At 36.4% G+C, this 14511-nt stretch overlaps 1 protein-coding gene across 5 annotated transcripts in view; it reads right to left on the bottom strand.

The window, feature by feature from the left end:
- TBL1XR1 (TBL1X receptor 1) overlaps window positions 1-14511 on the bottom strand; it is a 150935-nt gene that overhangs the window by 33398 nt on the left and 103026 nt on the right. For 4 of the 5 annotated variants that reach the window (XM_036017712.1, XM_036017711.1, XM_036017710.1 and 1 more), the window contains one exon: window positions 7199-7301. The exons of the other annotated variant lie outside the window; for it this stretch is intronic. In XM_036017712.1, the coding sequence (XP_035873605.1) occupies window positions 7199-7256 (58 nt within the window). In that variant the 5' untranslated portion in view covers window positions 7257-7301. The remainder of the gene's footprint in view (window positions 1-7198; window positions 7302-14511) is intronic. 5 annotated transcript variants of the gene reach the window in all.

Genomic DNA, 14511 nt, shown 5'->3' on the forward strand with positions numbered 1-14511 from the left:
TTTATCTGTAAATATGTATATAGGAAATATTTTTTTTTCAGGGATACCTTTTGACTTAGAAAGTAGAAGACAAAGGGATCAACCTAAATCTGTGCAATACTGAAGTTTGGCCTGATTACCTAAAATAGCATCCCTTCTTTTCAGGGGTGAAAGCAAATCTCATAGAAACAACACCTCTATAATCAAGTACTCCACGCATTCACGAGGGTGATTAAGGTTTGGGAGGGAGAAAAGAGAATCTAGAGAGGAATGAAGCTGAAAACCACGGATTTCAGTGAGAAAGACAAGCATTGGCAGGTGTGGCTACTCAGGACCACGCACCATTCCCTCGTGAGACAGAGACCACACAACAACCATTTTCTGAATGTTGCTTGTTTCAGACAGTGTTCTCCCTTTGGGATGATAGGGACTGTGTTCTTAAAGGGGTGCTGGTCCTCAGTCAGCTGGTGCTACAGAAACATGAAAATCAGCCTCAGGTCTCATGATTATGGTATAGAGTGTCTCAACAAGAAAATAAAGGCAAAGATTAAGTACTATCACAACACAGTGCCACAGACTGGAAGGAAAATCTGACCTAGCCAAGGTCCTATTTAAGGTTCATGTCAGAAAACCCTAAAAAATCATGTCACTGCTAACATCATCACACACACCTTGCCCCCAAATCCATTTCCAACTCTGCTCTATAGACCCATATTTCTGTTTCCTCTAAAAGTTCCACAATCATTAGTAACAAGGATGCAAAATACAGCATAGGGAATACAGTCAATGATATTGTAATAATTATGTATGGCACCAGATGGGTACTAGACTTCTTGGGGGGATTGCTTCACAAGTCATATAAATGTCTAATCACTACGCTCTACACCTGAAATTAATACAAATTATCTGTCAACTATAAGTGAAAAGTAAATAAATAAATAAATAAACCTAGAACTGCAAAATGATCCATCAACTTCTCTCACAGGTATACTGTCAAAGAAAAATAAAAACACATTTGAACAATAACAAAAAGTTCCTCAACCAAATGCTTGAAGGGTTTAGAAAAAGTAAAAAGAAAAAGGGGGGGATGCTATAAGGGATCTTTGATGTTGAAGAGTTAGACCCAGCACTTAGGCAAAAAACAAAACAAAAACAAAAACCTATTACAATTCCAAAACCCAATAAAACTGTTAATGGTTTGTTTTTTTTACTTTACATATTGTTTTTTTTCACAGCAAAATAAAACACACTTGCCATACAATTTTGGGCCCTAATTTTGCTCTTAAAAACATATACAACTATGAACATTTTGTGTAAATTATATTTTCTTAAAAAAAATGTATTATAATATTCAACCAACAAATGTACTCAGCCAGTAAATTACTCATTCCACAGCCGGACATTTAGGTTTTTCCAATGTTCACTATTTAAAAACAACTTTACCTCAACAAATACCTATGCGTATAGGTTTTGGTCAGGTATAATTTTTTTTTTTCCTTAGGATGGATTCCCTCAAATGTTTAAAGGGACATAAACATTTTAAAAGGAGTTTTCATGATTACCAAGTTGCTTTCCCACCAAATTGTGCAAATTTACACGGCATCAGCAAGTTATGTGTTTCCTTATACCCTTACTATGCTGGCTATTCCTAAGAAAAGAGAAAGATCACTATTAAGATTGAACAGGTTGTTTGGCAACTATTTAAAGAACCTTTGTTGTTTTTTAAGAACAAATGTCAGTAGAAATGAGTAACTGCAATTTCCTCTATCAGCTAAAAGTTGTCATTTGGGTGACAAAAAGAGAAGAACTGATTTGTAAGTGTAAATGTACAGTAACGACCAGCATTTGTAACTGCTTGCTGTGCACTGTTAATCATGCATGTAACAACTATGTGTCAAATCAATGTCAATTCATACTTTATTTGATTATAAAGCAAAACACTGCATATCTACTTGTTCTTTTGTAGCTGACCATCTACTCATATAAATTAAAAGACTAAGGGTGGACATTCCAGATTCTGAGCTCTCCTCACTCTAGTTCTTGGCTCGGGGCACATTGCTGATAGCCGGATTAACCTGACTTCATCCTGTCTGCTGTTAGTGTGTTTATAAATGGTACCAGCAGAAGAATATATGCAAAGGAATGTTACCTAGCCCAGTTACCTTTATCTGAGTCCAGAGAAACTACAGTCACTTGCTGGCATTTTACTAACCACTGTAGCAGTTAGTATAAAATCATTAAATTAAAAAAATGAATGAATGGGCCCTGGCTGGTGTGGCTCAGTGGACTGAATGCCAGCCTGCAAACCAAAGAGTTGCTGATTCCATTCCCAGTCAGGGCACATGCGGGGGTTGTGGGCCAGGCCCCCAGTGGGAGGGCAGGTGAGAGGCAGCCACGCTCATGCAAACTCAGGCAAACACACTGGTGTTTCGCTCCCTCTTTCTCTCTCCTTTCCCCTCTGTCTAAACAAATAAATAAAATTTTTTAAAAATGAGTAAGTGGATTTTGGTGTTTTAAGTTACAACCTTTAATGTTATAAATAAACATTCAGATTACTTTGTGCCTACTATGATCACATTTATACTAAGTGTGTATGTGGGGGGGCGTTGTATTTGATGGGTGATCTTATAAACAAATAGAATGTGGGATGTAGGCATTATCTTAGAAAAAGTGGTATGGTGAAAGACCTGTATTTGGGAGACTCAACACCCCTTTGAAAATAGGTTAGAAAACAGAGGAGGAGGGTGGGGTACAGGAGATAATATGCTCTTTATTGAACCAAACCTTTCAAGCCTATATATCATTACCTTCTCACAACTGGAGGCTATATGCGAGATAAAGTTCAATTCTAAAAACATGAGGATTTTTAAAAATAATACTATTCAGAATCACAACCCGGAAAGTCAGTAATAATAACATTGTTTTTGCATTTTCAAGTTAGTCTTCAATCATAAAATGTAAAATACAATGGTCTCATAACACCCAACATTCAAGTACATTATAAATAATGCAATTCTGCATGCAAATAATAAAAATGTCATGCAATAGATGACAGTTAAATTTACACTCAAGAATTCTCCCCCAAACCAAATAGACAATTTAGGCAAAATAAAATTACATATTACACAAAGGAACAAGACAAATGAGTGCCAAAAAGTTCACAAATAACTGCCAGGAACAACTTCCCTAGGGGAAAAAAAAAAAAAAAACAACTAAAACAGAAGAGTCCAAGGAAAATGGGAAAATGCAAAGGTGGGATAGGAGGATTAAAAATGTCCAAACTAGCCCAGCTCTTCTACAATTAACACTGCTATCAGGTTCAGTTATATAGACACAATTTAGCATGTATTGCTTAGTACTTATTCTACATATGGTTGCTAGATTTGAGTTATTAGGGCAATCAAATTATTAATGTCCTTGGGTAAGCACTAATTAAAGGGAACATAATGAATCAAGTCAATCATCACTGACAGTACTACGTGTCAAATACATTCTATTAGAAATACATTGAAAATAGAAATACATTCTATTTTCAAAAGAGAAAAAAAAAACTAATTTTATTCCCTAGGATATATTTGTTGAATATGGAAGTCCAGTTCATAAAAGAACAAAATGGTGACGACCAAAGTAATTTGCTTAGGGTGAACTTTCTAGAGATAAAAGTGAGGGGAAAAATGTCAGAACCCTTAATAAAAACAACCTACATTAAGTATACTTTACTCTTAATTAGTTTTTAAAAATAAGGGAGGGTGGCTTATTTCACTTGAAACCAAGTATCACAATGTATTCCCTTTTTAACAAGCAACAAATTTTATGGATTTGGAAACTGAAGATCTGAGAAAATTAAGTAATTTGAAGCGAAACAGGATTTTTTAACAGACTAATATATTCCAGTGCTGATAACATTCATAATAGAATGATCACCACAAAGAGTATTTAAGATGAAAACAATTCAAGTGATTTTATCCCCTCTGGAGATGGATACCATCTGGTCCAATCAACATTAAACACTGTTTGCAGAGAACAAATATTAGACATTCTTACTGAAAAACATTATTTCTAAAGCATACATTTATCAAAACAGAACCAAGCATTCCTAAGGTGGTTTTTGGGATTTCGAACTAAGAGCTTTTACCTAATGAGACAAGCAGGAAGGAAACTTTGTTTTCCTTTGTGTAAGTCTTTATGACCAGCTCTTTACCGTCTCTGCACAGACACTTGGTCATCATGATTTCTTTTCTTCCTATCTCTTCTTCCCATTCAGTACTACTTCATGGGGAAGGTAGCAATATTAAGATTCTAGCTTCTTCTGTTTTGTCTTAACTTTTTTAAGAGAAATATTTATGGCCTAAAAGTAATTTACATCATATTTCTCAGACACTTAATGATTAATTCTCAATAAATATTCCTTGCAAATTATGGTGATAAAGACACTGAATCCCAACAGAAGGGATTTCTGGACTGTGTGATTCCAAGATTGAACCAACTGCAAAAAATGGCAATTTTTATGTGCAAATGGAAATCAGAACCAAGAAAGGAACTCTGAAATCGTGGCAAGTACTGAGATGGGTTAGAATCTGAGCTCTTCCGGAAACCTGTCCCTAGTTGACAGCTCATAAATTTCTTAAACTCTTTTCCACCTCCTATTTCTGTAAGTAATTTCAAAAGAAATGTCTGATGATAGAAACATGTCTCATCATTCCTGCAAAAGCTTACCTACAAACACTTTTGTTGTCAGCTCCCTCTTTAGGAAATATTCTCACATTCCAAATCTCAATGTGTACATTTCATGCTTTCTACTTTCTCTCAAATAGTTACATTTTTCTTTCAAGATTCAGAGAACATGCTACATACCTGATATCAAGTTCTAATTGTCCTACAACTGATATAGATCATTGGCTTTCAAACTTTATTATGCCTAAGAATCACCCGGGCACTTTGTGAAATGTGCATTCCTCAGCCCATTCACTGTGCTCCAGGTGATTCTGATGCAAGTGATCAAAAGGGTCCAACTTTAGAATTCTGGTATAGGCAGTTCTTAAATCATGGCAAGCTGAAATCCTAGAAAAACTGCCATTAAGTCAAAATGTCATCAATTGAGTCTCATTTCCCCTACAAATCATAATGTAAATAGTTAAATTTTATGAAGGGACTGGTGTTCACAGTTTTAGAGATGTGACTTAACATCATACTTTATCACCAGTACACTGCTGTATAAAGTATAAAGCTTTCTGAAGAATGCACAAAGAATAGTAATATAGTAAACAATTTTAAAGAACTTATGATAAATATCAGCCTATCATAGAAAAGTTTTTTTTAAATATAATTCTTACTTTATTTTTCCTGCAATGTAAGACACCTCAACACTTGGAATTTAGAAGGGTTTTGTCTGAGAACATAACCAACTTTAAGAAGACTTTTCATAATATTTAATCACTTGGTACTCTTTCAGAAATTAATTATTTTACTACCTCCTTTATTTGTTGTATTCTCTTGTAGCAACATAAAACATTGATCTGTAGACTCCTATTTGGAAACAAGAAGACCTGAGGGTTCATTAACATCTCTAACTTCACCTTGCCCTATTTCACCTCAGCACAGGCTGAACCACAGGATGCTGCTGAGCTCTTCAACTGTTTCTGATCTCCAGAAGTAGCAGTTTTGTATGGTTCAACCTAAATAACTACCTTTACAATCCATCTACAAGCCATTACAATATATTGTCCATCCACTGATCATTCATAACGTATCTTGTTTTAGTGTCCAAGGCCTCAAAACTCTGGCTTAAATATTGGTCGGAATTCTAAGGCAGAAAAAAGTTTGTTTCAGCGCAACAAATCCTTTCCATTTTGTCCAAAAAAGTACTACATAACAGTATCTAAACATGTGCATATATGTTATATATGTAACAATCACCAGGTCTATACTTTTTCTACTTTATTAATCATTTTATCCTACTCAAAATAGTCTATGGATGTCCTCTGGATCTGCCTTCAATACCAGTTAAAAACAAAAACAAAACAAGACCTATTAATTTCAGAGCTTCCAAGCAAGTTATTCTGCATCGGTTGGTTACATTCATTTCTTCTCTCTTTTCTCCTCCCTGCCTTTGCTGAACACATTTTCCAAGCTATTCCAGGCCACAGAAGAGCAGTGAGGCTTGAAACCAGGAAACCTCCACCAGAGGGAAGAGCTCAAAGCTGGAGTGCAGGTGGGAACATCTCAGTCAGCACTGGATCTGGGATCTAAGCTCATGTTTACACTCCCTCTATAAGGAAGGGCAACTAGCTGGACCCTATAAGAACAGTAACTGGAGTTTCAAAACCAAAATTGAGAGTTCAATATCCTACTCTATTTCTTCTGTCTTCCCTTACACACAACTACCAAAATTATATTTTTTATACACCACACCTCACTTTACTACTAAAGCATTCCAATAAATTTAAGCTGCAATTTCTAAAACTCGATCACTCCAGCATGATACTTTCAAAGCACTAAATAATTCCATCTCATGTTAACAACCTGCACTTACCATTATTGCTGTCAATCTTTTCTACCATCCTATGCCCCATCCAACCCAAGTTTAGCCTCTTACATTGTTTTGTTTTTTGCTTAATCCATCTCACATTTTCCTTGTAGTTTTTTTCCTTTTCTTTTATGACAACACTTCTGTTTAGAAAACTTGGATGATCTCTCATTTAATATTTTTAACAAATGACTTCAGTAATTTATATTTATTAATTATCCCCCAATAAAGACATTAGTAAGAATTCAGGTCATGGATACACATAATCAACTTGGATAATACTTATAAAAACATTCTGAAAAAATATGGAAAGCTTTTGAAATGCTAACTATAATTAGGACTAGTAACATTTAGCTAAGGATTCTGAATATATGTTATTAAATTAATGATATCTGAGAGTTTATTTCCTGTGTACAATAATCTCATTGCAGAACAAATCAGAAAAATGATCTTCAAACAGTGAAACCCAAACCATCATTTACAAAGTGTTTCCCTGGGATGATTCTAACATATTTGAAAGAGTCAGAGAGTTAAACCATGCAGTAACACATAGCTTTAAAATGGCAGTCCAGACATTTAAGGAAACATACAAAGTTCAACAGTTTGGACTGATAACAAATTTCAAATGCATAAAAGGTTATTTTGAGAATATTAAAATAATTTGAGGCCTATTTACTTTACGAAAGTACTCACCTGACTCTTGCAAGTATCTATATACCAAGAAGTTGACCTCATCACTGCTTATACTCATCTTTATTCCCACTTAAACCATGAGGTCACAACACAGGATATAACCCTAAAAATAAAACAAAGTTAATTAAGTATTTTCTCAATATAATATTTTAAACAAAATGTAAACAATGTTGTAAAAACCATTTGATTTTATTAAAGAAAGAAAAAAATTCTACATTGCCTAATAATAATAAACCCTACAAATGAAGTTATTCCCAACAGTAATCAATTACATAACCCAAACATGGCTGGGTCTATTTTTCTACAAGATAACATATTGACAAAAATGATCCAAAACTTATAAAAAGGCTTTAGCATCACACTTGAATGATTAAATCAAACAGCATAAATAGTTGGTCCTTTTTCTCTTTAACTATAAAAACAGTAAATTTTAAGCATCAAAATATTATTTATTTAGGAACGACTGATTTTAGACCACTGACTAAAGGGGAAAGAAGGTGACTACTTGTTTGTGTCTACATAATTTCGTGAGGTTTGAAGTCTCTACATAGTCAACATCTAACCTGCAATATGCAAGTTTCCAAAAGCTCTATGTATGTAATGCAGAGAGGCTGGACTACAATTCTGCAAACTCAAATGATATTGTCTTACACTTGACATATCCTTAAACCTTGAACTGGGAGGAAGGGAAAACCAGTAAACTAAGGCATAACAAACATGTCTAACTATACTTATCCATGCTCCTGTCACAGAAGGGATTTAAAGCAGTTGCCAGCAAACTTTTTTGTGTTCAGGGCCAGAAAGTGAATGTGTTCAGACTTTGCCAGGCACGCAGCCTCTGTCACTACTACTCAACTCTGTGGCTGCAGCACAAAAGCAGCAGCAAACAAGTAAACAAATGAGTATGACTATGTTTCAATAAAACATTATTTAGGGACACTGAAATTAGAATGTTACATGCATTTGTTGTGTCCCTTTTTTAATTTCCAAGCACTTAAAAAATAACAAATAAAAAAATTCTTAGGTCTGGCCTAATAAAAGACCAGGCCCACAGGCTACAATTTCTCAGTCCCTCGTTTACCAAAGATGTCTTAACATCTCGTATAAAAGGGTACCAAACATTATGGGTCTGTGCTGATTGTTCTGCCACCTCATGGATCCTTTACAATGGAGAGTTCACAGTACACTTTAAAATCACAAATTAACAGCCCTGACCACCACAGGTGTGGCTCAATTGGGTATCCTCCTGCAAAGCAAAAGGTCACCGAATCAATTCCCAATCAAGGCACATGCCCGGCTTGAGGGTTCAGTCATGGTTGGGGTGCACAGGAAAGGCAATGGGCCAGTTTCTCTCCCTCTCTTTTTCCTTCCCTTTCCCACTCTCTAAAGATAAATAAAACCTTTTTCAAAAAGTCACAAATGAACAAGCACTTGGGCAGACCACAAGGTGACAGGAACAGCTACTGCCCTAAATTGTGGAAAGAGTGGTGACTAAGCACTCATCAAGCTTGTATCTCAGAAAGGAAAAAAAGACAAGGAATTGCAACAATTTTCCAACACACACACACACAGAGGAAACCTTAACCAAATTTAGTAGTCTAAAAATACAGCTTAGGGAAAGTGTCACTGGTGTTTAGACCTGAAGGACAGGAGCAAAATGAGAACATGAAAGTTTGGGGGAGGAAGGCAGGGAATGGAAACAACTCTGAGTAGTAACAGTCAACAAAAGGGCGGGGTGAGGAGAAAGGAACAAACCATGAAGTAAGGCTTGAAACCCAGACAAAAACTGTGTTCTAAGGGGCCTTGAAAGCACACCTAGAGAAAATTAATGGACTGACAAGATTTAAGCAGCATAGGTGAATGACCTGATTTACATTTTTAAAAGATCCTGGATCAAATATGAAGAACAGACTGGACAGAAACTGGACTGGAAAACAGGAGCAAAGAGTTAGGAGGGTGTTGCAGAAATCTAGCAACAGACTGAAAAACCTGGACTGTGCCACTGGAGGTGCAGAGAAGTGCGGGGATTCCAAAGATATTGGACTCAAGGGTGGTTGGATACAGAGAGGAAAAGGCAAAATTCAAACTTCTTTTAGGACATCTGGATAGCTGGTATTTCCAGTTACTGAGATGAGAAACCATGGAGGAAGAATAACAACTATCTTGATGTAAAGAAAAAAGCACCTCTCCCCAAAAATATTACCTCAAAGAGTACAATCACCTGAATGTTCAACATACAGTATCCCCTGATCCATGAGGACATTCCAAGAATCTCAGTGCCTGAAACCACAGACAGTACTAAATGTTGCATATACCATACTACAATTGTTCCTATGTATAAATACCTATGATAAAGTTTAATTTATCAATTAGGCACAGTAAGAGATTACTAACAATAAGTAGTAATAAAGTGAAACGTTTACAACAATATGCTATATTAAAAGTTATCTCTCATTTCAGAAGATACCTTGCTGAAATGTTTGTGCAGACTCAATGCTTTCTAGCACATTACTTTTGATCGAAATACGTTTCTGCTAATGTCTTCCACCCAGAGTTAGTACCTTTTCTGTCTTTTTTTCAATGAATATAACTAAATTTACTGTGATCATTTCACAATGTGTGTGTGCGTGCACATATCTCAAGTCATTATGTCGTATACCTGAAACTAACATAATGTTGTGTATGTTGATTATACCTCAAAATCGGGGTCGGGGGGGTGGGCAGGGGGAGACACACACCACTTACAGTTGTACTAGTAGACATAAAATAAAGGTTCAGGTCAGCACTGTTTATAAGAAAGAAGAAAATGAACTACCTGACATACTACATAGCAAAATAATCCCCCCCCACTTTAACATTGTAATCTAGACTAAAATTTACAAACTACTTAAGTGGTTTCATACTCAGAACATGGTTTAGTTTTTTACCTTTTTATTGAATATACTGGGATGACATTGTTTAATAGAATTATATAGGTTTCAGGTGTACAATTCTATAAAATACATCACCTGTCTATTGTACTGTGCTCACCACCTCAAGTGAAGCCCCTTCCACCACCATTTATTCCCCCCCAATCCCCTTTTCCTCTGGTGATCACCATACTACTGTCTGTATCTGTGTTCTGGGGGGTTTTGCTTCATTCCTTCACGTTTTTCACCCAGCCCCCCAACCACCCTCCCGTCTGACAACCATCAGTCTGTTCTCTGTAAGTCTGTTTCTATTTTGTTAGTTTATTTTGTTCATTCCACATTAGTGAGATTATATGGTATTTTTTTCTATGACTGGCTTATTTTACTTAGCCATAATATTCTCCAGGTCCATCCATGTTGTCACAAAAGGTATGATTTCCTTCTTTTTTTAAGACCAAGTATTATTCCATTGTGTAAATGTACCACATTTTTTATTCACTCAATGGCTGACACTTGGACTGCTTCCAAATCTTAGCTGTTGTATATAACACTGCAATGAACACAGGAGTGCACATAATCTTTCAAATTAATGTTTTGGGTTTCTTCAGCTATATTCCCAGAGGTGGAACTGCTAGGTCACTAAGGCACTTCTGTCTTTAATTTTCTGAGATATTTCCATGCTGCTTTCCACAATGACTCCACCAGTCTGCACTCCCACCAACTGTGCACAAGTTTTCCCTCCTCGCTAGCACTTGTTTGATTTATTGATGATAGCCATTATTACAGGTTGTGAGGTGGTATCTCAGTGGTTTTAACTTGCATTTCTCTGACGATTAGTGATGTTGAGCACTTTTTCAAATGTTACTGGTCATCCATATGTTCACTTTGGAGACGTGTCTATTCAGGTCCTTTGTCCATTTTTTAATTGGACTGTTTGTTTTTTGGTGTTGATTTGTTAAGTTCTTTATAAATTCTGGATATTAACTCTTCATCAGAGGTATCATTGGCAAATATGTTCTCCCATTCAGTGGGTGTTCTTTTCATTCTGTTGATGTGTTCCTTTGCTCTGTAAAACTTTTTTAGTTTGATGTAGTCCTATTTATTTTTTCTTTTGTTTCCCTTGATCAAGGCAATATATCAGAAAAAATATCACCATAAGAAATACCCCAGATTGTTTTCTTCTACGACTTTTATGGTTTCAAGTCTAACATTTAATTCTTTAATCCATTTTGAGTTTATTCTTGTGTGTGGTATAAGAAGGCGGTCTAGTTTCCTTTATTTGCTTAACTAAGCATTGACCACATACTGTGGCCGTAACTTCTGCAATATGAGATACAACAGCAAAACTAGCACAAATTTCTTTTCAAACCTCCTTTACAGTATCTTAAAGAGAAGCTACAGTCTTATGAAAGATCTTAGCAACCTTAGCATATGATTTTTCTTTGTTACGTTGACAACTTTCACCTTTTCACTTAAAAAAGCCTTTACAACTTCTCGATGGCATATCTGAATTGCCAGCTGTTCTCTGGGGTGACCATGAAGTAAAATAAGTGTCACTTGAAAACAAGCACTGCTGTACCGTGACAGTGGATCTGATAACCAAGATGGCTACTAAAACGACCGACAGGCAGGCGGCATACACAGGGTGGAGACGTGGACAAAGGGAGGAGTCAAGGCTCAGGCAGGACAGATCCAGATGGCACGAGATTTTGTCATGCTACTCAGAATGGCATGCACTTTAAAATCTGTCAATTGTTCACTTCTAGAATTTTCCATTTAACATTTATTGTTAGACAAGTTTGACCATGGTTAACTCAAAGTTTGACCCAAGTAATGGGGGACTGCTGCACTCACATCACCTGGGGGTAATGAACCAACCCACACACATGCCGGGCAGATGCATCTGTGAAGTGAGGCAGCGACCAGTGGAAAGTAAACACTACAATGGTCATGTAATATGTAAATAAAGGTTATGGGGAGGAAATGTACTAAAACACTTTTTCTGACCAATTTATTTTATTCACGCAGTGAGTACATTTTAAGCACTTCCCATGTTCCAATGTGCCAGGTATTCTGACAGATGCTCGAGATATGGCTAAATGAGGTAGACCAGGGCTAGACCTTGTGACTCTACAGGTTGCTGGGGAGAGAGAAAACAATTAATTCCAACTTAGATAAGGAAAATTACATAAAATTATGAGAGCACACACCCTGAGTCTGAGTGTTCAGGCAGGCAAAGTATGTAAAATGTAAGTGACCTACATACAAGGTTTCTGTAATAGGCACAGTTGAAGGAGCTAACATTGCTTTTAATGCAAAATACCTGAAGTATATGACCTTACCTTTGCTCCCATCTGTAGGCACACTGCTTTCTCACTGACTTGCACGTTAAAGAAAGTGAGGTGAAAGAATGTGCACATTTACTGAGTGAGTGCTCCATGCTACAGATGGGGCCAGGCCCTATTAACATTCAGTTTCCTCTTCAGTGTCGTATTCCTCATTTTAAGGTAAGGGCACTGATATTAGAATAGCTTTTCTATACACGGATCTGTGTATACAGAAATGCTACTCAAATACTAAACTGACTGTCCTCGGTGTAGGAAAAAATGAAAACCCGTACGGAATGTATAATGTAGAATAATGTAACGACTATAAAGAATGAAAATCCTCAGCACTGGAGGGTCCTTATGGAGTGCTAATTCCAAGCTGTGGCCTAACATGCCGAGGCCCCACGCTGTAGCACTGCACAGCTCACGCCAACTATGATGTGGACAGAGCTCCAGAGTGATCAGCCAGTCTCTGCAGTCACAGACCACTGCAGTACCCTGCTAAACAACAGCTTCTAAACCCACAGAGAGCCATGTAACAAATTTATTAGGTTCATTGGGGGTGAGTTCTCAATCTGCTGGGAAGCTAATTCACAGTTCAGCTGTTGCCCTGCAATCCACTGAGTTATCACAGAAACCTCTGTCAACTGTCTTATTAAAACCAAGACACACGGTGAAAATACCAAATGATCATAACTAACAAAAAGAAAACAACAAAGTGTGCATATGTGGAGGGGAACTGAAATACGAGGACAGAGATTAAATCAATCTATCCATTAGTGAAGTCATGGTATTTACTGTCATGTTGTGGGCTGCAGAGAATTCCTATGTTGAGCCCTTACTTCCAGTACCCCAGAATGTGTCTTTATTTGGTGATGGTACCTTTAAAGAGGTGATTATATTAAAATGAGGCCAACAGAGTGCACCTTTAATGATATGAACGCAACCCAATAGGACTGGTGTCCTTGTAAGAGGAGGCAGACACATCAGGATGGATGTGCACAGAGGCCATGTGAGGAGATGGTGAGAAGGTGGCCATCTGCAAGTCAAGGAAAGAGGCCTCAAAAGGAACCACACCCGCTGGCACCTTGATCTTGACCTTCCAACTTCCAGAACTGTAAGAAAATAAATTTCTGTTGTTTAAGCCATCTAATCTGTGGTAATTGGTTATGGCAACCCTGGCCAACTGATACACACCCACCTTATACCACAAATTCTTAAAAGCTCTCTATTTGATCATTCATTAGAGATCTTTAAAAGTATTAAGTTCACAATTGCTAGGATCTGCCTTTCTGAGAATTTGCCTCTTTCTATCTTTAGGAACCCATTCTGTCCTGTGATTATCAAAGACTATGAGATTAGCAGAATACATTAACATTTCAAAATCTGCTCCCCACGGGCCCCTTCTTCTCATGCTCCTTCCATGAATCATTCTCAAGAACAGCAGCAAAAAGTGTATTACTCTTAATTTTCCAGATTAAAAATAATAATTCAAATTCTACCAATGTTAGGTAATAACACTTTGGTGTGTATAAAATATTGGGTACAATGAAGGAAGGTATATTTTAAGACTGAGCTTGAAGTCTTTGGCAATATAGCTTAAAATGTGCATAAAGTACATTCTCAATTTTTGCTATGCCAAATCTCATGAGGTTTCACAAAATTTTACTAAATGAAATCATGTTTACCAAATTAATTTTTCAAACTACAAAGTTACAACATTGAGATCTAGAAACAATCTGATATTCTCAAGAAACACTAGACTCTAAATGAAACAAAGTTCAGCTTATTTTTTTTATATAATACTAATCAAACTAAAAGCAAAAAACAGAATCAATTTGGCTGATTTCTTAAAGCATTAATAATAAACAACGATGTATTTACTTTTTTGTGTATTAGCTCTGAAGTACAACTATGATTTATTTGTCAAACATTTTACGGATATCTCTTCATGGCTACCTGTAACATTAAGTCCAAAGAGAAGCCAAGTAGTGTATTTCCTTACAACAAACAAAAGGGCTACCATTTATAACATCAGAATAAATGCTGAGTTTAAACCATATTTTTAAATACCCAA

This window comes from Phyllostomus discolor, chromosome 2 (genome assembly GCF_004126475.2).
Source record: "Phyllostomus discolor isolate MPI-MPIP mPhyDis1 chromosome 2, mPhyDis1.pri.v3, whole genome shotgun sequence".
In the NCBI taxonomy this organism is placed as follows: Eukaryota; Metazoa; Chordata; class Mammalia; order Chiroptera; family Phyllostomidae; genus Phyllostomus; species Phyllostomus discolor.